We start from the raw sequence: 26,011 nt of genomic DNA on the forward strand, positions 1-26,011 counted from the left end.
TAATACAGAATAACAGAGACATCATAAGGGATGTGGATTAATCAGATACCAGCCTTGGAATGGGAGGTTCAGTTATAAAAATCAATAATGACAAATCAAATTGTGACTAATAGTGACGTCAAGGTTAACGACGTCATAAGGGCTGTGGACCATTCAGGGACTTGCCTTGGGGTGGAAGGACCAATCACAGAAGAGATAAGTATCGACGTCATAAGGTTAGTGACGTCATGGGGAATGTGGACTAATCAGGAACTTACCATGAAGTGGAACAGCCATTCAAAGAGAGGAATCAGCAGTGACGTCATACATCCACATTTGTCAACATACTTCAGGAAGAAATTTTAAAGAAATAATAATAATAATAATAATAATAATAATACACACACACACACACACACACACACACACACACACACACACACACACACACACACACACACACACGCGAACTTTACCCCCCCAAAAAAAAAATCAAGAGAAGGTGAAAATGAATGCAGGAAGGAAGGAAGTGAGGAACCGACCGCGTCTCGAAACTTCGCGAGGAAAAAAAAATAGTACGAAAAAGAAAAAAGAACAAAAAAGAAGCGAGGTTGAGATTAATGCAAAGTAGGCTATATTCAAATGAGGTCGTTCGCCAGGCCCTTGGTGCGGGTAAAAATAATCTTCTAAGTGTTTTATCAATTGTGTGAGAAAGATTGAGGGGGAGAAAAAGTGGTGGGGGTTAAGGAAGATGTAGGAGGTGAAGCTAGGAAGGTGAGGAGGAGGGGGAGAGGACACGAGGGAAAAATGGAAGGATGAGACGGAAATGAGGGTGGTGGAGGAGAGGAAGGGGAAAGGAAAGAGGAAGGAAGAAGCGCAGGTGGAGGAGGAGCAGAGGTGGAAGGGAAGGGAAAAGAGAAGGACAGGAAAAGAAAAGGAGATGGGGTAGGGATGGGGGGTGCAGGGAGGAGGAGATGGATGGAGGAGGGAAGGGGAGGGAGAAAAAGAAAAAAAAAAAATGATGGAAGGAGGTAGACAGAGAAAAGACACGAGAAAATGAGAATGATGAGACGGAAAGAAGAAATGAAGACCGTAAAATATAAAGAGAATGATGGAAGGAGGAAAAGGAGAGAAAGAAAAATAAAGTGAGAGAAGTGATGCGAAAAGACTGGTGATAAAGGAATAAGAGGAGGATGAAGGGCAAGGAGTAAGGGGAAGATAAAGCTGTAAAAGAGAGAGAGAGAGAGAGAGAGAGAGATTAGTATACTCTTCACAACATTCGGTCCTTCCTTTGGGTAGTAGCTGTTGTATCCCCAAGTTCATCTGAGCGTAAACCCATTGCACTGCAGACTAAAGCTGGAAAAGGGGTAGAGAGAAATGGAGAAATAGACATGAAAAGAGAAAAAGAGAATGAAGGAAAGAAGTCCACTATCCTCCTTTTGGGGGGAGGGAGAGGGAGCAGATGGACGTTTGTATAGCTAACCAGGCAGCTCCACCGCCCGGTTATATAGTTATATATGCCACCACGTGAAGGCGTCCCACTCCAGCACCAAGAATAGAGCTAAACAAAAAACAAAAGGCTTCTTCGTACTGACATGTTTAATTACACTACTTTCCACTTTTCAGGTAGCTTAATTCTTCTTTGAACTTCTCGCTAGAAATAACACATCTTAATCTCCCATATTCATAAAAAGGAGGTACTATTATCTACAAATTGCCCACTTACCCCATTAAAGAGGTAATTACAGATCCCCCCCATTCTTATCTAATCTTTTTAACACTCTGATCATTTTTTCTTGTTCTTCTAACATGACAAAGTTCACTAATCAATTCCAACTCAACTGATGGCCAAGCGTGATCAGACTGGAGGGATGCTTTGACTAAGATCACGGAGACTCAATCTTCCCTCGCAAATGAAGGCCTATTGATTTTCATGCAACTACTACCGAAGATTTAACTAGTGAGTAGACCAGTTCCATCAGGTGAAGACAAGCCAACTAGTGTTCGGTTGCAGGTACTGAAGAAGCAAGAACGATAGGATGGTTGACCTAGACACAATGCTAATCCATACCTCTATTTCTTTCATTCTTGCTACGACCGGAAGATTTGTTGCCATGGCAACGTCTCGCTGTGAAGGGATTAACTTGCCATAAAGATAAAAAAAAAAAAAACGCATCATTATCTACCAATTACGCACTTCATTAAATAACGTTAGTTTATTAGATATAATTACACTTTTCCCCCATTCTCATCTAACCCCCTTAAGCACCATGACTCAACCACTTCACCGCGATGGTGTCTTTCGCATTATATTCTTGCTACTACCAGATATTTTTATGAAAATTAGGAAACGCTTAGAAGTTAGAGGGGTTAAAAATAGCCTACATTAACTCCTTCACTACGAGAGGGCTCTGTAAAATAAGCAAAATAGTCATGTACCTGCAAAAATACTCGTAAACTACAAGGCAAAGATAAAAAGGCAGACGCTACCATATCAGAGACTAATCCTATCATCATGATGCACTGCTTCTATAGTTCTGTCTCTCATACTAAAGTGACTTAGGTGAGGAGAGCTCTCACTGGAGGGCTAATGAGTCAAAGTATTGTGTACGAGATTTTTTTTTCCCTCAATTCCTGTCATCACAACTGAGAAAACACCTCTACTAACAGTTTCAGTGCCATGACTTGTGTGTGTGTGTGTGTGTGTGTGTGTGTGTGTGTGTGTGTGTGTGTGTGTGTGTGTGTGTGTGTGTTTTACCTCATACGGATAGAATTAATTTTGTTAAGTATAACAAGGTTCTTAAACCCATCCTACCAGCACAAAAATAAAATAAAACCATCGCCACCACCACCATCACTATCAGCAAAGGATCCACTCAGTCAATTAAGCAACTTGTGTTTTATTAGGGCGTTAATGACACAATTTGGCCCCCCGCCATTCTTATCTAAACGAGCGTGTTAATTACTGTCTAACTTGTACAAACAGGCCACTTTACCCCGGCCATCAAGATAACACCGATAATGGCTTCCTAGGCTAGCACTTGGGACGGGTTTAGGTCCGAAAAACGAAGTGCGGAACCCTTAAGCGACTGCGGTCCAAGTGTGTGTGTGTGTGTGTGTGTGTGTGTGTGTGTGTGTGTGTGTGTGTGTGTGAGAGAGAGAGAGAGAGAGAGAGAGAGAGAGAGAGAGAGAGAGAGAGAGAGAGGGGGGGAAGGAGGAAGGAGGGAAGCGTTTAAGAGACATTTACATAATTACCGACCAGCTTCTCTCCAGCCCTTCAGAAGTAGCCCTGATGGAAGGAGGGAGGGAAGGAAGGAAGGAAAAAAGAGGGAGGGGTGGAAGGAGGGAAGGAAGGAAGGAAAAAAGAGGGAGGGGTGGGAGGAAGGAAGGAAGACATGAATGAAGGAGGGAAGGAAGGAAATAAGGAAGTAAGGAACAAAAGGGGAAGGGGAGAGCATGAAGAAAGGAAGGAAGGAAGGGAAAGGGAAGGAAGGAAGGAAGGAAGGGAAAGGGAAGGAAGGAAGGGAAAGGGAACGAAGGAAGGAAGTAAAGTAGGGATGAATGAATGAAGCAATGAATGAATGAATGAAGGAAGGAAGCACAAGCAAGCAATGAATGATGGAAGGAATAAAAAAAGAAATTAGCCTACAGTATGATGAAGGGTGGGGGGGAAGGAACAGGGGTAGGAGGGAACGAACTAAGAATAGAAGGAAAAAAGGAAAGACTAAAAAGGGACTGATGAAAGAGAAGGAAGTATGGAAGGAAGGAAATTCGAGAGAGAGAGAGAGAGAGAGAGAGAGAGAGAGAGAGAGAGAGAGAGAGAGAGAGAGAGAGAGAGAGGAGACTCACCAACCAAAAATATATTTTCACCTCCCATAGCAAAAAACAGCCTAATCAAATAGCCTATATACCTCTCTCTCTCTCTCTCTCTCTCTCTCTTTCTCTAAGCCCCCAAACTACCTCCTACTCCCTAATCCCACTGTGAAGACCCTTACGAGTTCTCTTAAGTGGATCGTTTCCCTTATCTTTGAGGTAGAGTTGAGAGAGAGAGAGAGAGAGAGAGAGAGAGAGAGAGAGAGAGAGAGAGAGAGAGAGAGATGATGCGAGGGGACGAAGAGGGGCTGGTGAAGGGACGTAAGTGAATTAGAGAAAGAGAGAGATGAGAGAGGATTGTGGTGGAGAGGGTGAGTGGGGAAGGCGAGGAGGTGAAGGACGAGTGTGAGGAAGTGACGAGAAGGGAATATGGTATAGTGAGGGAATATGAGAGTGAGTGTGACAGTGAGGGAATATGAGATTGAGTGTGAGAGAGAGGGAATATGAGCGTGATAGAATATGAATGTGTGTGAGAGTAAGTGGCAAGGGTGTGAGTGGTGAGAGGTGAAGTATGAAGAGTACTGATAAGGTAAATATATATATCTATTGAATTTGAAGAAGAATGGTGAGGGTTGAGAAGGGTGAGTTTACTGAGTGAATGGTTAGTGAGAGTGAGGAAGAGAGAGAAGGGAGAGACAGTGAGACGGAGAAGGTGAGTGGTGAGGGTGAGCAGTGATGCTGTAGCGTGGTGAAGGTGGAGGTGTGATAGTGAAAGTGATAGTGAATATGAAGAAACATTCAACTGTAAGGCTAAGAATGAAAGGTGAGAAAGAAATTAGCTTTGAGGGTGCGTGGTGAAGCGATGGTGAGAAACGATGGTGGATGATGTGACGCAGGATTTCAGGAAGGAATGAGAGAGAGAGAGAGAGAGAGAGAGAGAGAGAGAGAGAGAGAGAGAGAGAGAGAGAGAGAGAGAGAGAGAGAGAGAGAGAGAGAGAGAGAGGTGTACCTAACTTTAAACGACAGGTAATTAAAGCCAATAATTGTACCCCACTCTCTCTCACTCCATCCCATTAGCCTAGCTAGCTAGCTCTTTTTTCCCCTCACCCATTCCCCATCCCTAACCCACTCTATAGTAATAAGTCATTCCTCTATATTCCTAATGTAACATTCTTAACAATGAACTTGGTGCTGGAATGGGAAGCCTTCATGTAGTGGCACTGCTATAACCAGGCGGTTCAACTGCCTGGTTGTACAAAAGGTCCTCAACTACTTCCTTATCTAAGAGGAGGATGGCAAACAGAAGAAGAGCAACTTAGGCCTGCAGTCCACGTGGTTCACATCCAGATGACCCTGGGACCACAAGTATCACCACCACCTAACAATGTAAACTCCCCACTCCATTAATTAGTCTTTACATCATCCCAACCCCTTTTAATCTTCAAGTGTTAGGGCTGCACATTCTCCCTCAAGCCCTTCTAACCGTTCTTTTCCACTTCCTTCAACCCCCATCCATTTATCCACCCCCAACTACCTGCTGTCCTCCCCCATTCCACTGCATTCTCACTACTTTCCCTTCCCATTTCCTCTCCATTTTACTGCATTCCCCATTTCACCCCTTTCTTCCCCAATCCACTACATTCTCCTTTCTCCTCTTTCCTCCCCATTCCACTGTATTCCCCACTGTTCCCCCTTCCTCTCCATTTCATTGCATTCCCCATTTAATTCTCTTTCTTTCCCATTTCTTTGCATGCCCCAATATTACCCCTTTCTTTCCCATTCCACTGCATTCCCTACTATTCCCCATTTCTTCCCTCTCTTCTCCATTCCTCTGCATTCCCCACTATCCTCTTCATTCCACTGCATTTCGCTTTATTCTCCTTTTCTCCCCTTACTTTCTCATTCCATTTCTCTCCCCTTCCCTCCCATCCCCAACCTCGACCCTAACACAGATCTCATTTATTTTTTCGATCAAGTTTTACTCCCCACCTCTCCCCCTTCATCCCACATCCGCCTCAACTCCCTACCCCCCCATCTCTCTCTCTCTCTCTCTCTCTCTCTCTCTCAATCGTAACACCACCACGAGCTCCGTTATCGACTCTTTGGAATGATGTACATAAAGGTATAAATAAGCCCTTAAAACAAGGGATCCTCACCCTTAATGCCAGTGTGTGTGTGTGTGTGTGTGTGTGTGTGTGTGTGTGTGTGTGTGTGTGTGTGTGAGAGAGAGAGAGAGAGAGAGAGAGAGAGAGAGAGAGAGAATCGGACTGAAGTGCGTGATGATAATACACGAATCAGTGAAGGCCCACATTCTGCAGCCACTTCAGTATGGCATTCTGAAATTAAATACAACTTACTATATCTAGGCTATTTCATTCAACTCCGACCATTCAGACTGCACAGCTTATATAAAACAACCTCCACTAATGCCTTCACTTATGATTTTTTTTTTTCTAATCACCAGACGAATTTTTTTTATTATACTCTTTTCACCTTAACTTGGCCCAGATTTTTGTCCATTTCAAGCCGCGTTCACGCAGTTTATTCGTAGGTTAACATATTGCAGCTCTACATCCTTTCCACAGCATTGCTTCCTGACTAGCATCATATTACTGTATAGTGTAAATCCTGTAAAACTTAGAAATCAAGATGAAGAGATCATAAAATTTGGGCCAAGTTAGAGAAAATGGTATAGTTGACCTCTCTTAATTAAGAAGTAAACAAGGAGGAGTAATATATGAACCAAACACTGTCTTATAAAAAATGATAACTCTCCCTGACAGCAAACACCATTCTGGGGGCTAATGAATGAAAACTTCTTGCACTCAAAAATAGCCACCTTACCTGAGAAACTTACTAATGTTACCTGATACCAAAGTCCACCGAGTAATTATTCTTCAGACTTTAGCTACAAGACAAACGTTACTGATGCAATGCAATCAAAACTATATAAACCCTGATAACTAAAATAACACTATCAGATAGCTAACACATAAAACTTTCTGAAGGCCGAAACACTTCCCACACTCACAAATGCCCGCCTGATCTAAGAAACTTGTTAGAGGAGAAGGGGCACCATTCAATCATTCTTCAGCTATTACATAACATTCAGTATAGATGATATTGATAATTTAAATAACCATCCTGAACATAAACAATACTGCTTCAAATACCGCATTATGATTCAATGCATGATTATACACTTCCCTTAGTCTCAATGCTCCTTATCTAGGACATACTGATATACTGTATACGGTACTGTTGAACACTACTAAAATCCATGGTCATCATGCTACAACCTTTATAAAAACGTTAACTACTAACATTATGTGATAAGCAGTGCAAGGACTCCTTAAATACAGAAATAAGAGGGTAATAACTAAATATTTAATAAACCAACTCTTGTCAATTGAGACTTGTACAAAAACCAACCTAACATTCTTCCAAATCAGTAACACTTCAATCTTAAACATCTAAGACTCAGGTTTAAGTTCAAAATTGGCACACAATAATTAACAGCTTTCTGACAACCAGAATGCCTTAAAAATGTATTACAGTAAAACCTCACTATAACGGACTAAATGGGGTCCAAACTATTCCAAAAAAAAAAAAGCAGCTGTCCGATAAAAGCGACATCTGGACTTCCTCCTGCTAACCCCGACTTTTTCCTATACATTAGACATTAGTCCGGATTGCACCAACAGTTTTTCACAACCACTGAAGTAGCTACTGTACTGTATTACACATTCACTACAAAAATCAGATGGCATAATATATATACTGGTAATAATATTGTACTGTACACTGATAAACATGTCTTTTAATTACCTTCTTGTGGTCAGGCAGTCTGGACCGGTTCTGGCTTTACCAGACTTTTTCCAATACTGGTATATAAGAATTTAGTCCAGTTGGCTCCTCAATGTCGATAAAAGCAAATGCCGATATATTGCATTCCGTCATATTGAGATTTTACTGTATAACGCTTCCCACTCTCACAAATACCTGCCTCATCTGTTAATTTAGGAAGTTAGTACATCAATAAACATTATAAAACCAATAATTTTCTGCCATCATATACTGGTAAGCCTTAAATGATACCATAATATCCAATAAATATAAGTCAACCTTGATCGCAGGAAAAGGAATTAACTGCAAAATAATGAACATACGGTATATATACTGAAAATCTTCAACATACAGTAAATTGTACCCTGCTAGACCACAGATTGGATTCAACAACACTTTGAAGGTCCCCCATGGCCTATACTGTATATTGGATACCATCTGGTCAATGAGAAAAACCACGCGAACCTACCAGACAACTCTCGGCCCACCATACACTTTTCTGAACTTAATATATGGTATAGCTACTATCCGATACATGATGCCCACTGTCCAGGGCTACCAGATCACTTCCCATGCATGGTGTGACTCAGAATGCAGCTATTAAAACTGGTGGCAGTTTTTTCCACCCGCTTGGGCAAGACGTGAAGTTTTACGACAAGCGTGTGGAATTATCAGCCAAGTACTGTATATGTAAAATGAGTGGTTCTTTTGGTACCAGAATATTCTATTTTACTTATTTATTTTCCATTATATGCCTGAAATCCCACTTTTGAGGGGGACCATCGAACTTACGGGATTATCAGGTTTATTGGATCGGGCTTCCCCCCAACTGATCTGGTACAGAGAGGGTATACTATACTGTAATGACATCATTGTCAATCTGTAACACCTCACATATTAGTGATCAATAAGTAAACTGAAAATTGCCTCATGATTTATGGGAAGCACCCAGTGATGTAAGATAAAACACTTTATAATAAGGTAATTACCGTTATAATAAGTAATACAGGTGCCTTAGGTAACAAAAATTTTGAGAGACCTGATAATAATTTTATGAGAGACCTGATAATAAAAAGGAGCCTTCCTTTATTTTAGTGAGTTGCCAAGATTTCTTATACAAAACTCCACATCTTATACACCAGAGCCCAATGTGTAAATTAAAAACTAGCTCACAAATATCAAATAAAATCTCACACACATACACTTCATCCGGTAATAAATGTTTGCCTTGACAGGAACTGACTTAAGACGGCTACAACATTAAAATGGGCCTGTGTTTTATGTGGATGGCATTATAACCACCCATTATACAGCACCCCAATCTCTACCTTCTAGCACTTTACACTGGTCATTCCAGGTTTATGCAAGAGAGACTGCAGTGGCAAACCCTGAACTGCCACCTTCAAAATAAAACCTCACACACATACACATACACACATACACTTCATGTGGTAACAAATGTTTGCCTTATAAGGAACTGAGTTAAGATGGCTTGATCATTACAATGGGCCTGTGTTTTATGTGGATGTCATTTATACTAACCACCAATTATACAGCACCCCAATCTCTAACTTCTAGCACTTTACGCTGGTTATTCCAGGTTTACGCATGACGATTGCAGTGACAAACCCCGAACTGCCGCCTTCCACTTTCAAAATACCCATATGGTGATGTGGTACAAATGGAACACTGATGTCAAAGCCGTGACACACGCACACAGACTGATCTGGACCTTTCAGTTATGCTGGACATGTATTGCGTCACTATCTTGACCTATGTACGTGTCAGAATCCCACAAAATTCACCGTCAGCGTAACACTGATCCTGCATTACATGAAACGCTAAGACCATTACAAGTTTGTGGAAGGAATATTACATAAAAGATTGTATGGTAACTACTGCACTTGGAGGAAGGTAACACCAGAAATAACACTGAACTAACATAGAAAGCTGTTATTCCACATCTACCCTGTGGTTCCACCTGTGATGATCACAGATGCTCCAAGAGAGGCAGTAGAGGCAGCAAGACGCATCCCAAGAGAAAGTTCAAGAGATATCAAGAGGGAGGATATCCTGCAACTTCTTGACTCGGAGAGACCAACGACGGTGGACGACATCATGAATGAGGCGGAAGAAGAGAAAGAGCTACAGGAGAAAGAAATTTCAAACAAACACAAGCCGCCTGAAGGTCCCCCCATCAAGTAACAAAGCCACATTCTTCAGGTAGCAGACATCTTGAAGGATGCTTACCTAACATGAATATCCCAACTGAAAAGTTGTGTGATAGTTACACAGATTGAATGGCTTGTAGCTAATGAAAAGTTATCAAATAAGAAGATCAATGTATTCTCATAGTAACTTGTAACTTGCTTCATGAGTTGACCAGCACCACCTCAGGCATCTCCACCTTCCTTCCCACAACCTGAACCTTCCTCTGAACTAGACCCTGCGCTAGACTTGCCTGATGATGCTGAGGGGAGCAATTTTGAGTGTTTTGAGGCCAAACCTCAGCCACTGAAAGGTCAGAGGCACTACTCATTCCCCTTTCTCTAGCCCCTCAGCCTCAGATACACCCTCCCAACACACCTCAGTCATCTCTGCTACTGTACTGTGTGAAGTTCGGTTTAAATTTCACTTTTATAACCATTATTCTTGCACAATTAATATTTAATATGCTTCATGATGATCAGTAATGTGTTTATGGATGTGTGTAAAAGGGGTATAACTTTCAATTGGGTTATAATCACTGAGCTCTATCATATGAAGGGGCTATCTCGGGTAGCGCTGCACAGTTTGCATGCCCACCAGGGGCCCAGGGCAGCGCTGATGATGCTTATGCACTACACCCAATGCCCACGCCTTTTGAAATCAGCTGATGAATCCAGAAAATATAGTGCCATGGTCCACTCTGCAGCTAAAATATAGTGCCATGGTCCACTGCACAGCAAAATTATAGTGCCATGGTCCACAGTGCAGCTGAAATATAGTGCCATGGTCCATTGTGCAGCTCATGGAAGCAACTGAGAAACAGAGACAGCAAGCTAAGAACAGTGTTCCAATTGCATAACTATGGTGGAGGCGACGAGTGGGGTGTTTCAATACGGCGGCCAAAGTCACACGTTCGCTGTGGCGATGGACCCCCCATATCATAGTGCTCCGTGGTTATAATCCTTGCCGCACTGCAAACCTTTACATAGGAAACAATGAAGGTCTGCAAGGGGCATGCTGCAAGCATCACATGATGCACAATTTACAGAGCACAGGTTTTAAAACAATGACTCATGGAAGGCAAACTACCTTACAAAGAATCAGTCTGGTAGGAGATAGTTGGAACAAAAATTTCTGCAGGTTTTCCCTCACAGTAGCCATGTAAAATTGAATCTTATAGGACCATTTACATGGAATTCATTTACAAGAACCATACCACCACAGTACTCACAGGAAACAAGGGCCACTGTATCAAATTCTATCAGTGAATCATGCATTAACTCTTATAAAACAAGTAATGACAATATGCAATACATATTTCATGTAAATTTTTACTGTAGATTGAAGACTGCAACTGAAAAATAATGCATACATGGCACTGAAATTCCTTTATTTCAATATGCCATCCTTGGAAACTGGCACTGCAATACAGTATTTTTAAATACTGGTGGCCAATGTGTAATCTAAACTCTGACCCCTCACTCAAAATATCAGAAAACTCACTACTGCAAAAGAATGGGGATGATGGCTGAACACCCCGAACTCACAAAGAGCTGCGTTACCAGAAGAGAAAATTTATTTATACTATCAGTCTATGTTTATTTCTGTCATGCTTCTGTAGTAATTATGCTCTGAATACAAGGGCAATGGAAGGGTCTACATCCTCCTTGCCCTTCCTGCAAAATACAACTGGTCTCATACAACATTCCCACTTTGGCAACCCTCGCTTCAAGAGACGTGGGATTTATCAGTTAATTCAAAAGAAATTATTATTTTTTTTAATATTTCATAGATGAAATACTGTATATTTATCTACACTGAAACCCAGACACTACATAAGAATACCACCGAACTTGGAACATGCTAGTTAGCTTGACGATACTTGCCAACTCTGGCATAAACATTGGGGCTTAAGAGGTAAATCCCGTGGGAAATGGTGGCTTGTACTAGCTAACAGAAATTTAATATATGGACCACAAAGTTTGAGCCCGTGTGGTAAAGTGTTAGGAAATGTACGGTACGTAGATCAAATCTCAGTAATTATGCAGAACGCAAGCTTTATTCAAGCATGTCACGCATTTTTAATTTTACGTTTGTTCAAAGACGATTTAATTTTGCTTAGGAGAGATTTTCCGAACAAAGGGAGTTAGAGATAGACAGACATTGCACTTTCGTTAACGTGTGTATGTTGGGGAAAATCATCTGACAGAATGAATGGAATTTAAATGCCATGCTCGAGTTAAAAGTCCAATATTATTGTTTACCTTGCTAAGCAGACGCCCGCCTTCGCGTGTCGACCTCGGTATTTCCTTCCATATCCCGTCACCGTCATTCAGTATCCCACTCATAGACACACACAGCACTGCACAGCAACACCAGTAACGTAACACAGCCACTTCACCCATAATTGGCTCAGGAAAACCGCAAAAATAACACAAAATACACGGCACATCACACACACAACATTAACATCTGAGCAACAGACGGGACCATGAAGCGACTGATTTATTGGTCGGGCGAGATGACAGTCTGCCAATCAGACGCCGCGTAACAAAAGAGATGAAGAAATTGACCAATCGGCTCGCTTGAAATCTGGAGCCACCAATAGGATGCTATTTTATTAGTCGTTTGGCTGCTACATTGAGAAAAATTAAATGCTGACATGAGAAAGTAAACAATAACCTTTTTAAAGGGATAAAACGTGATAAAATAAGCTGGAATAAATGTCATAATCACGCCAAAATGAGGTAAGATTCAATACGAAGTCAATTTGTTAAGTGTATAAGACAGCAAGAGCGCCGAAGAACTGAATGCAGATAGGAAATGATAATCATTGTACTCTAAAGGGATAATAAGATAGTACCAGTTAGAACATGTCATAATTTGAAAAAATATTCCAGAATGTGCTCAAAGCCAATAACAGTTTGAGAAGATGTATGGGCAGACACGCCGAAAAAAAATAAATAAATTATGGTGAAAAGAAAGTTACGAGTGATATGGTTTGGAATGCTCTAGACTCTAGAGCTATGCTAAAATGTGCTTAAGGATATAATAAGGCATGTTTCAGGCTAAAGCACAGAGAGTAATGAACAATGAGATCTGCTATATGCTATAATGATGCCAAAACGCGCCGAAGTTATGCCATATTTAATGTAATTCTTTATACCCTCCTCCTCCCTTCTTCCTATACTTCCTCCTCCTCTAGTCATCTCTGCCGTCTCATCCTCCGCCTTTACTATTTCCTTTCTTTCTTTACTGCTTTCTCCTCCTCCTCCTAATCCTCCTCCTCCTCCTCCTCCTCCCCATTTTCCTTTTACTTCCTTTTCTCCTCCTAATCCTCTTCGACCTCTTCCTCCTCCTCCTCCTCCTCCGTCTTCCTTTTTTCTTCCTTTCCTCTTCATTCTCTTCTTCATCTCAGGACGTATTATCACTAACAAACTGGGAATCGTTTTCAGTACCGTGCAACACATTTATAGCAACAGGATTCCAGGAATGTGACGTAAATAATCAACACAAAGGCAACATTTATATCCTTTAGCACGATTAATTAATTTATTTGAGGGTATTAGCTAGGGTGTTACTGTGATACTTTGGTCACTCGTGTGGAAGACCAGTTAACCCGCTTACAGACAGATCTCTGGTGCTCTATTTGAGTTAACGTTAGCAGATTTATTATTATTATTATTATTATTATTATTATTATTATCCATCCTTTCCTCCTTTCTTCATTTCTCCTTCTCCTCCTCCTTCGTCTTCTTCTTCTTCTTCTTCTTCTTCTCCTCCTCCTCCTCCTCTTCCTCCTAATCCGCCTCCATCTTCAACTGAAAAGACCCGATCAAATTCAAATCCAAGGATATTTTTGACGCAAGCTACTGATCTCTGCTAACAATAAACGTAATTTATGACGCACCAGTGATGCCAGTTATACCAAGGTGACGTTACGGTGACGCTATTGTAACTAGGTGACGTCAATCCGGCGCGTCGGTTTGTAATATAATCATACTTCAAGGGAGTCAATGCAGTTCAACTGGGGGGAGGGATTTCTCTCTCTCTCTCTCTCTCTCTCTCTCTCTCTCTCTCTCTCTCTCTCTCTCTCTCTCCACACAGCCGGGCCCCATTCTAGGCACACTCTATTATAGTATTGTCTGCTATGGAAAGATAACATTGTGTCGGTCTTCTAAGAGGTGTGTGTGTGTGTGTGTGTGTGTGTGTGTGTGTGTGTGTGTGTGTCGACAGCATTTAGTTTTAAAAGACGTCATTTTAGTGAATGGTTGAATTTCTCTCTCTCTCTCTCTCTCTCTCTCTCTCTCTCTCTCTCTCTCTCATCCGTTTCCTGCTTTTCTCATTTTACTCCTCCAATTCCTCTCTCCCTTTTTCTCACCCTCATCATCACCATCTCTCTTAGCTCTCTTTCTTCCATATTCCCCCCTCCTCCCCTTCCACTTCACTATTCTTCTCATCATAATCATCATCATATCATCATCATCATCATACAATATCATATCACATCATCATATTATTATCCCTCTTACCTCTCCTCCTCCTCCTCCCCCTCCTCCTCCTCCTCCTCCTCCACCTCCTCCTCCTCGTCACAATCAGTCCATCTCACTTGCTCCGCTATTCCACGCAGACGAAGGCAATTGCTAACAGATGGCAGGGACGCTGATGGCACAGACAGATGGCAGAGAGATGGCACAGAGTGTTGGCAGAGAGTAAGGCACAGAAAGATGGCACTTTTGGACTCCCCCCCTCTCTCTCTCTCTCTCTCTCTCTCTCTCTCTCTCTCTCTCTCTCTCTCTCTCTATATATATATATATATATATATATATATATATATATATATATATATATAAAATCATACAGAAAAAACTAGCTCACATCTCCTGCTAATTATTATGCTCTTCTGCTTCTCGCTTCCATCTTCCTTAATCCCTTCCTTAATTCTTAATTCTCAACTTCGTTTCTTCTCTCTCTCTCTCTCTCTCTACCCCTTCCTTCCTTCACGTATATACCGGTAGACTGGCTTTAATTAAATTTATATAATTATTCCGGTGTGCAGGACAGAGACCAGATCATTAGCGGGTTAATTAAAAGCTGGTAGGGCATTCCAGGAACCTGCATACTCCAAACCCCTCCTCCTCTCTCTAACCCTCTGTAATCCCCCTAACTCTAAACCCCTCCCCAGATGACTTTATCTTCGTCCTCACAACATCAACCCTATCTATACAACAACTGCCTAAAATTCTACAACCCCAACCCCACTTCATATTCCTCTTCTTACAAAACACACACACACACACACACACACACACACACACACACACACACACACACACACACACACACACAGTTCTAGTATCCTGTTCTGAATATAACACCTCGTCGCATCCTGTTTGCACGACTCATTTAGAACTGTGTGTGTGTGTGTGTGTGTGTGTGTGTGTGTGTGTGTGTGTGTGTGTGTGTGTGTGTGTGTGTGTGTGTGTGTAGCCGTGTGGGTCCGTCTCCTGGGCAACATATTAAGGTCTTGTTATTACCCTAAGTCGTCACCACCACCACCACCACCAACACCAACCCCATCTTTACTCTTTTTTCTGTCTTCGCCTAAAATTGCCATCTCTCCATCTTGAGGGCTGAACTATTAATACTAGAATATGATGATGGTCACGAAGAAGTGCTATGAAAAAAGGATGCAGAGCCATAAGTTTTATTCTTTTTTCTTTTTTTGACACTGAGGTGAAATAAGCTGCAAAATAACGAAAATCTGGCCCTAGTTAAGATGAGAAAAGTAATCACTCATTATATTCCCCATCACCATTAACACCACTAGAATAACACCGTAATTAGCACTACCACATTCACCACCACCATACACTTCTGCCATCACCACACCACCATCGTCACCACTATTACCACCACTGACATCTTCCTGCCTAATCTCAAACTCATCTATCCTCAATTATTTATCACCTTACCTTACCTATCTATCTACCGTACCCTACCCTACCCTAACCTAACCAAACACAAATGAACCTAATTCAACCTGCCATACGAGAAATTGCCTCAATCAAGTCATACTGTATCTAACTTTACCCAGCCCAGCTCAACATGCACCTTCATTTCCCCTCTGCATGAGTTCGTGCTCGCAATCGCGCGCGCGCACACACACACGCACGCACGCACACACACACACACACACACACACACACACACACACACACACACACACACACACACACACACACAATAGCAAATACATACACACGTGCATATAGACATAATAACATGCACACAGTTCTAATCAACATAACATCCTTTCTCACCTTCTTCTCCCCCTCTCCCATCTCTCTCTCTCCCTCTCTCTCTCTCTCTCTCAGTCCACCCTCGTCCGCTCCTGATCTTCCCTTTATCGTGCGTCTCTGCTACGAAATTACCTCTGCCCTCACACTATACCCCCAGGGAATGTGTGTGTGTGTGTGTGTGTGTGTGTGTGTGTGTGTGTGTGTGTGTGTGTGTGTGTGTGTGTGTGTGTGTGTGTGTGTGTGTGTGTGTGTGTGTGTGTGTGTGTGTGTGTGTGTGGTGAGGCATTGCTTATTCTATTGCACAGGGACTTTTCTTTCGGTTGCCTATTTACGATCGAGCCAAACATACACCCTCCCAGAAGTATACACATTTATGGATCTTGGGTGTGGAGCTGGATTAACAATGAGTGTAGGAGTATGGGGTGTGGCTGCGTGAGGTGTGTGTGTGTGTGTGTGTGAGATATAATAGTGTGAAGTATGGCAGTTTGAAGTGTGGTAACATGTGGTGTGACTGATATGTGACAGTATGTGTGGCAGTATGAATAAGTCAGTATATGGTATGGTAGTATGAGATGTGGCAATATATGGTGTGGTCATGTAAGGCTGCCAGTAAGAGGTATGCTAGTGTGAGCAGCATGAGGTCCGCCAGTGAGATGTGGCAGTATAATGTGTGTTAGTATGAGGTGTGGCAATGTTTTTCTCTCTCAAAATACGAACGAGTCGTCGAAAAATACCGGGTCCCAGAAGCACACCCAGTTATGGATGGTGTGGGTATGGATAAGGTTATATATACAGTGTACAGTCCCTTGGTGTATGACTGAGTGGGTGTTTCGGTGCCTGCTAACTGCCTGCTTAGCAGCTGAAGCTGGGTTATCACGGAGAGCAGGAGAGGAGAAGAGTGTAAGTGAGAGGAGAGGAAAGGGAAAAGAAGAGAAATGAAAGGAGAAAGGAAGAGAAGTGGAAGGGGCAGGAAAGTAAAACGCATGGAAATGGAAAGATCAGGGAGAAAAAAAAAGAGGGGAGGATAAGTAAGAAGAGGGTGAAGGGGAAAGAAGATTGAAGGGAAAGAGAAGGAAATGGAGATGGAAGGGGCAGACAGGTGAAAAAGCTGGAGAAAGAACAGTAGCAGATGAGGGAAAAGAGGAGACGAGACGAGTGGAGAGAAAAACAGAGAGAAGGCATGAAAGAAGAACAAAGATAAGGAAAGGAATAAAGACGACGAGCGGGCATGAAAGCAGACAGAGATGAGGAGACGGCAAAAGAAATAATGAATGTAGTAGTAGTAGTGAATGTTGCAGATGTGGTTAATGTAGTAGTGAATGTGGTATTAGTGGTGAAAGTGGCAGTAGTGGTGAATTTGGTAATAGTGATGACTGGGGCAGTAATGTGTGGAACCCCGTAATAACCCTGTAATAACCTCATAACTCCACCTCGTTGCAGACATAACCACAACATAATGTACCAACTGCACACACACTCAATGACACATGATAAGAAATTGAAGCTGACACACAAAAACTTATATTTATCATCATCATCATCATCATCATCAGGACTATGGTAATCTTTATCACAGTCTGCTTATCATTATCATCAATTATCAATATCATCATCACAGTTAGAGTTCTTGTTATTATTAAAATCCTAACTCCGGACCACAAAAATCTATGCACTGTACTCTTGCTAATAAAACGATTTTATTAAGGTGAAAACTCTCTCTCTCTCTCTCTCTCTCTCTCTCTCTCTCTCTCTCTCTCTCTCTCTCTTACACACACACACACACACACACACACACACACACACACAAAACTAACAGATGCAACTGATTAGTGTTACGTGGAATCGGTTTGAAAGAGACGTTCTGCATAATGGTGGTTGTTGACAATGGTGGTAATGTTGGTTGCTGTGGTGGTAATATTGGTTGAAGAGGTGGTAATGTTGGTTGCAATGGTAGTAATGTTGGCTGATGTGGTAATGCTGGTTATAGTGGTCGTAATATTAGTTGCAGTGGTGGTAATGCTGATGACGGGTAATACTGCTGTGGTGGTATTGTTGGTTTTTGTGGTAGAAATGTTGGTAGCAGTGGTGGTAATGTTGGTTACTGTGGTAGTGCAAGTAATATGGGTAGCTGTGGAAATGTTAGTAGTGGTGGTAGGGCATGTGTGGTAATACTGGTAGTGGTGGTAGTGAAGGTAATATTGGTTGCAGTACAAGCGCAAGTAATGTTGGTAGTCGCGGTACTGTTGGTAGAAGCGACATCGCTGTTGTAGCAATGCTGGCTGCAGTGGTATGTTGGCAGTAGAGACGTATGTAGTGGTAATGTTGGCAGTGGAAATGTTGGTAGTAGTAGTGTTATAGAAGTGATGATGGAAAAGGAAACACTGATAGTGTGTACGTAGTGATATCTGCAGTGGTAGTAGTAATGTGGCTGGTTGTTGTAGTAATGTTGGTTGCGTGGTGATGTTGGTAGTACTGTTGATTGGTTGCAGTACTAATGTTGGTAGTTTTGTAGGCTACAGTTGCACTACTAATTTTGGTCGCCGTAGAAATGTTGGTTACACTATTAATGTTTGTTGGTTGCGCTAGTAATGCTGGTTACACTAATACTGTTGGCAGAAATGTTAGTGTTAGTGGTAGTAATGTTGGCAGTAATGTTGGCAGGAGCGGACTCTCTCACCCAATCCCTGCCTGCCTCTGAACCGACCGTGATTATGCAAATTAGTTTATAATCCCCAAATGAGGTAGTTAAGCCCAAATTGTTTATGTGATTTCCACCCATTTTACCTTCGTTTTATTTTTTTTTTTCATTTTTGGGATTGGTTTTTGTGTTGGCTTGTGGGTTTATTATTATTTCTGTTTATTATTATTATTATTATTATTATTATTATTATTATTATTGCATTCTGACTGATTTCCAGGTACATTGTGTTTTTACGGCTATACCTAACTTATCCAGCTCGAAAACTCTCTCCTAGTTTAAATAAAATCGTTCGGTGGAAATTAGCTGGGGACAGGGCGGCATGGAGGCGATTTGTTTGCGGCCCCCTCTTATGGATTAAGGCATCTGGCTATAGATACAAATTAGAAACAGACTGAATTTAGATAGAATTATAGAGAGAAATTAGCATAACGCAGAGAATACTGTATCGTATTTATGGGGTTACATTGGCATAAGAGTATGTCCTCAGAGTGAAAGGATTAAATTCCTGTAAAAATCCTTCCTCAGCTGAATAAAACCGTCTGGAGGCCCCACGATGAAACTAAATCGTCTTCTTCCTAGGGGGTTCATGAAGACTTGCCTACGTCGGAACCCACACTGAAAAAACATTCAACTCAGGTTCATTTGGGGCCCTAATGATGCAGAGGAAAGAAGGAAGGAAAGTAAGAAGGACTGACGAAAATGAAGAAACGGTAGGTAGGTAAGAAAAAGCGAAGGAAGGGAGGAAGAAAATCATGGAAAGGAAGGTAAGTATAAGGAAAGAACGGAAGTAAGGTAGGAAGGGAAGAAAAAGGATGGTAGGAAGGGAAGAAATGGAAAGAAGGAAGAAAGGAATGGGACAATAAGAGGAGGAGGGCAGTAAAGATGAACGGAAGGAAGGTGTGAGAGTATGAGGAAGCAAGAGAGTAAACGAAGAAAGAGGGGATGAAGGTGAGAAAAAGAGGAATGGGTAAAAGAGGACAGAGGAGTGAGGAGGTGGTAAGGGAGTGATGGTGTGGAAGAAGAGAGTTAGGGAATGATGGTCGGGAAGAAAGGAGAGGAGGAAGGAAAGCAGGTGTAAAAACAAGAGGAGGAAGAGTAAGAGAAGGAAGGATCGAAAAGAAGTGGGAGACAGGAGAAATAGAGTAAAAGGAGAAAAGGAAGAAAGAGGACGTAGAGAGTACAATAAGAATGGATGGCGTGAACGTAAAAACAAAAAAAGAGGTGTAAGTGGAAGAGGAAGAAAGAGGGAAGGGCAAATGAGAGTAAGAGGAGAGACGTGTGTAAAGATGGTAAGGGGGTGGGAGGACGGAAGAGAATAAAGGAATAAGGGAGGGAAAAGAAAGTACAGGGAAGAGAGGAGAAAGAAAAGGTGAAAGGAAAAATAAGAGGGAGAAAGTAAGAGTAAGAGGAAAGAGGAGTGTGGAGGTGGTAAGGGGGTGACGGTGTGGAAGAAGGGAATTAGGGAATAATGGTGAGGAAGCACGGAGGTAAATGGTGTGGAGGGAATGGGAGGGGAGGAGGAGAAGAGGAGGAGGGAAGGGGAGGGACAGAGGGAGAGGGAGAGAGAAAGAAAGTAAAAGAGAAGGAGAGGAAAGGTAGAGAGAGACGGGAGACGATGGGGGGAAGAGGAAGGGAAGAGAAACTGACGTTGAGAAGACGAAAAGAGAAGACAGAAAGGAGGAAGAGGGAAGCGGGCAGAAACGAGAGGCGAGAGAGAGGGGTGGGAAAGGAAAGATGGTATTTAGGAAAAAAAAAAAAGGAGGGAGAGAGAGAGAGAGAGAGAGAGAGAGAGAGAGAGAGAGAGAGAGAGAGAGAGAGAGAGAGTTTTTCCTACTCCCCTGGGAAAAACCCCGACAAAAACCGAATTAATTAATAAAACACCAATACTTTTCCCCCAATTAGTACAAAGGCGATCAAAAACCCATTCTTTTATCATTTTATTTGTATCAAATTTTCGTTCTTTAAACCCAGCAATATGACTCATATAATTTTCGACTTTAATCTCGTTAAATTCGAAGCTCTAAACTCATTTTTCATTTTATTTTTGTTACTTTGAGAAGGCTTTACTCTAATTGAAAACCTCGTAATGAAGGGGCTAGTAATCTATTTATCTATCTACCTATCTATCTGTACACCCCTCGTACTTAAGGGGCTAAAAAATAATACATCTCAATTTACCTGTTCGTCTATATAAATGTCTCCCTTTCTGTAGCCAGACGCCTAAATCAAGGGAAGGAGTGACCATAAACAAATCGCCTCCTGGTCATTATGTCTTACGCCATCAGACTGCCCTCCCTTCAACTCAAATCCTCGTTCATTCATATACCTTTCCACCAAATCCCTCCATCTCAGCCTCGGTCGCTCCCTTCCTCTCCCCCCTCCACCTCACTCATGCACACACACTCTCCTGTCAATATTTCACTCACTTCTCCACGTACAGTATTCACGTTTTCAATTTGAAATCTCACTCCTTAACTGAATAAATAGCTATAAAAAGAGGGATGGCTTAGGATGTGTGGCAGAGAAATATATATAGATAGATACAAATACATAGATAGATACACAGATGACATACTGATAAAGACAATAAACCTTATGCATTTGTGACAAAGAACATAATTATATACTAGAAGTAAAACAAAATTTTCAGATTTAGCAACGCCAATCTCATGCTCTCTATCCTCGTATCTTGCCAATACACACACACACAGTCTCTCTCTCTCTCTCTCCACCCATTTCCCACACAATGCAGTGTGTGTGTGTGTGTGTGTGTGTGTGTGTGTGTGTGTGTGTGAGAGAGAGAGAGAGAGAGAGAGAGAGAGAGAGAGAGAGAGAGAGAGAGAGAGAGAGAGAGAATATAGATAAAGAAATACACAAACAGATCCAGAAAGGAAAAGACAAACATCCAGAGACACAGAGAGCCTGCGACACAGGAGTGGGAGGGGGGAGACCTCAATAGCACTGCAACCTTGTGAATGCCCCCAACGTACGATGGAGTCAGCGCCGTTTGTTGCGCGGAATGGGTCGTTCCAGCTACCACGCACGACCCTAACGCCACGACCACGTCCCTTCCCTCCCTTTGGTAGTTTTTGTCGTCCAGTTACAAGATTGGAGAGGGTGAGGGGGAAGAAGGTGAGGGGAGAGATAATTGAACTTTAGATATGGAGGCGTTTGAACTGGTTGGTGGAGGTGAAGGATGCCTTCTCGTGGTAGCACTGACAAAGGTGAATGGATCAACTGAATGGTTATACAAACGTCCCTCAAAATCCTCCTTATCACCCGAAAATGAGACCGATGGACTGCAGGAAATGGAGGTTTGAGGGGGCATGCGGAAGAGGATAGAGATGGTTGGGATTATGATATGGCGAGATGCGAGATTCTGTTATGATATGGAGGCTTTGCACTGTTTTTGTCTTTCATACTGGCCATGTAGTTTTATTTCGTCTATCTATCTATCTACCTATCTATCTATATCTATATCTATCTATCTATCTATCTATCTATCTATATATATATATATATATATATATATATATATATATATATATATATATATATATACACACTTTATTTGTTTATTTATACTTTTTGTCCCTAAGTTCCACACGGGGGAGGAAAACGAAGCACAGGAGGAAAATGGATGGCAAAGAAAAAAGGACTTTAATACAAGGATGAATGAATGAATGAATGAATGAACGAAGGAAGGAGGGGTGAATGACTAAAGAATATAATGTGGGGGGGTTAAGACAGTGGGATGAGAGGAAAGAAAAATGTCAACGTAGGAGAGGGAAGAAGAAGAAAAAAAACACACACACAGGAAAGGAAGGAAGGAATGACGAGAAGGGAAGAAGGACGCGATGGACGGGGAACGAGGTGAGGGAAGAGAGAGCAAGACAGGAAGGGGAGAGAGGGAGAGTGAGGAAGGGGAAGGAAAGGAAGAAAGTGTGGATGAGAGCGGGAGAGACATATGTCGGGGAGGGGTGTAGCAGGTCTAAATGGGGAGGCGGAGAAGAGCGAGGGAGAGAGGAAGAAGGCAGGGAGAAGGAGGAGGAGGGGAAGAAACGAGGAAGACAAGGAGAGGAAAGAGGAAGAGAGTGTGAAGTAAAAGAGGGAGACCGAAATGTGAGAAAATGTTAGGAGGGGGCTCTAAGGGGGGAACAGGGGGGTCTGAGAGAGGCAGGGGAAAGCGCGCCCCCTCCTTCCTCCCCCCTCCCCCCCGCCACGCCCTACAAGGAAACCCTCTCTACTCCAGCTGCTTCTCTCGTCCTCACACCACTTCCCTCTCTCTCTCTCTCTCTCTCTCTCTCTCTCTCTCTCTCTTTCACACTACCACCACTCTCTTCTTCACATCAGCTTAACATTCCACTCTTCCATCATTTCTTATTCCTTTTCTCCTCTCCCACTCCTTCCCCCTCCCTTACTCAACATTAATAATTTTCTCTCTCCTGTCTGCATTTCTCACCCATCATTTTTATTAAATTTTCCTTCCTTTGTGCTGTACAGTTAATTCTAGATGTGTAAGAAAAATTGTTCATGCCTCACGAAAAAATAAAAAAAAATCCTAAAAGTCATACTGTAACCTTTCAAATAAACAAACTAATTGGCTACAACGTGATGATTTAATTATTTAGAAATGCAAAGTAGACATCGTTTCCGTATTCCTCCCCACACCATTTTTTTTTTTTCGAGTCATAAGTAGGCCTTAAGGACTTTTTCATCTTAATCATGTTCTTGTACTGGTGTTGCTATTACCCACTGACGTCCCCTCCCAACACATGACAGTGACGCAATAGTAGTAGCGATATATATGAATGAATGCCCATTGGTTCTCTGCTGACCACATAATATTCTAATGCATAAATTTAGAGTGTATGGTTACAAGGAAGTCGCGGTGGGTCAGATTTTCAGTGTTCGCCTCACTGTCTTTGGTATCTTCCGTTTCATGCCAGTGAGACATATATAACACATAGACACATACTGACATTACAATACCCGCTGTCACATGTATAGGTCTCATGCTAAACTGAATCTCATACTAAGTTACACAGATACAAGGACTGTTCCACGCAATACTTACGCAAAGTAGATATTTTCAGCAACTTCCCTCGGCACAGTGTCAGCAGGGCGGTCCGTATATTGCACCCCTCTGAAGGTATCTAGTGTGTTGTGGGGACGGCTCTATTTACAGGTATTGGGACGGCAGATATTTTATGTCTCATAAAATAATCAAACACGCAGTCCATGAACATAAATAATCTGACATCATTTAGCATGGAAAAAGTGAAGGGAAGCAGACAAAAATGCAGGGCAAGCAGTGGCAACGCTGACTAAGCCGTCCCCACAAGAATATTCACCAAGACGAGAGGACGCAATATGCAGACCACTCTTTCTCTGTAATGCTTTAAAAAAAAATACACAGTGAAAGAAATCCTTGGAGCCTACAAGAGATCCTAAGCCTACAAGAGATCAATTAAAAAAATAAGACACTCACCTCTCTAGCCGTGGTGATATCTTGGGGGAAGAACTGCAGAACCTTGGGTGTGTCGCAGGTACCGTAGTCCAGCACAAAGACCTCACTACGCACCACGATTCGATCCCCTAGTGGTGTAGATAGGTTTACTTCCAGGGTATAGGTGTCGGCGCGGGTGTAGGTGTGCTCTTGTGTGGGCTGTGTAGTCATGATAGATTTAGTTCCATCCCCAAAGTCCCAAGTATACATAATGTGGCTCCCTTGGCCCACTAACACGGTGTAGTTCCTAGCTTCATCCGTGTGTACCGAATCATGGTCAGCTAAGCCACGCACATCTCCAAGCGCTTCCACAACTAGGGCTTTCAGTTCCTGCGACTCGGCCATCGATACGTCATTCACAGCTCTCACAAACATTCTCCTTTCTCCCTCGTTCTCGAAGATAGTGGCGATAACGTTGCTACTGGTGATTAAAGGCTTCTGTTTAACCAAGTTCGAATCAAGGTACCACAGGAACACCGTGCCAGGGAGGGCGGAGAGAGGGGTAACGCGGGCTTGCAGTTGCTTTTGTTCGCCCTTTTGGATGATGGCTGCCTCGGTGCTGCCATTTATCATCAGGGTTACGTTCTGTAGACGTTCTTGGATCTTCACCAACCCCGTCGCCTGGAAAGAGAAAAAGAATGAGATTTATTTTTCTTTCACCAGCAGCATCTTAACTTCACCACCACCATAATAATCATCATCATCATCATCATCATCATCATCATCATCATCTAGGCATTAACCACTCCACCCTCACCCCTTTCCACCCTATGTCCCCCATCCCACTCCCACCCATATTTTCGCTACCCATCCCATTCCCCTCCTCCCTACCTCCCCCCTACCCCATCCCCACCCAATCCTCACCCTTCTTACCTCCCCATAGCAAAACAAAGCAAACCTAACCTAATCAAATCTAACAACCTAACGCAACCTAACCTATCCTAACTTAACCCAACCTACAGAAGTTTAACCACTACCCTCCCCACCCCCACCCTCAGCCTTCCTACCTTTCCCACCCTATCCACCCCCATAGGTACCTCGCCCACTCCCTCCTCTGTCTCCAACCTCACCTCCATCCTCCCTACCTTCCCCAACTTCAGTGCCCCCCTCCACACCGCCTACTCAGTATTCCGAGCCTCACTTCATTAATAAACTTCGCATTCAGTCGGTGTTCACAACTTCGGCAATACTCCTCTTGTGTGTGTGTGTGTGTGTGTGTGTGTGTGTGTGTGTGTGTGTGTGTGTGTGTGTGTGTGTGTGTGTGTGAGAGAGAGAGAGAGGGAGATGCTTTGGCACACACGCACGCACGCATGCAAGCGCGCGCGCACACACACACACACACACACACACACACACACACACACACACACACACACACACACACCACCCTCTCCCCCAGCACACACAGTCTTTAAGCTAATGATAATGACTTTGGCATAACTGGTCGAACAAGTAATGAAGAACATAGACCCAAATTCCAATTAACAGCAAAGGTGTGTCTGTAATATCAGGCCGCTGGAGAGACTTCTGGAATCAGTACCGGTAGACTCTTTTCACTTAAATTAGGCCTAAGTTTTTGTCTTTTGAAGAGCACTTCTTGTAGCTCAATGGCAGAAAAAGAAAATACTATGGCTCTACATCCTCTCCATAACA

The 26,011-nt window shown here is 42.6% G+C and overlaps 1 protein-coding gene across 1 annotated transcript in view; it reads right to left on the minus strand.

Moving 5' to 3' along the window:
- The window catches only part of LOC145403926 (uncharacterized), a 407,720-nt gene extending 382,286 nt beyond the window's left edge, over nucleotides 1-25,434 (minus strand). The window contains exons 1-2 of the mRNA XM_080275528.1: nucleotides 25,429-25,434; nucleotides 24,341-24,979 (exon numbers count right to left, since the gene is read on the minus strand). Coding sequence (XP_080131654.1) covers nucleotides 24,341-24,979; nucleotides 25,429-25,434 — 645 coding nt within the window. The remainder of the gene's footprint in view (nucleotides 1-24,340; nucleotides 24,980-25,428) is intronic.
- Between the last annotated feature and the right edge of the window lie 577 nt (nucleotides 25,435-26,011).

This window comes from Coenobita brevimanus, chromosome 62 (assembly GCF_032717465.1).
Source record: "Coenobita brevimanus isolate Jiangsu-jjx chromosome 62, ASM3271746v2, whole genome shotgun sequence".
Taxonomy (NCBI): Eukaryota; Metazoa; Arthropoda; class Malacostraca; order Decapoda; family Coenobitidae; genus Coenobita; species Coenobita brevimanus.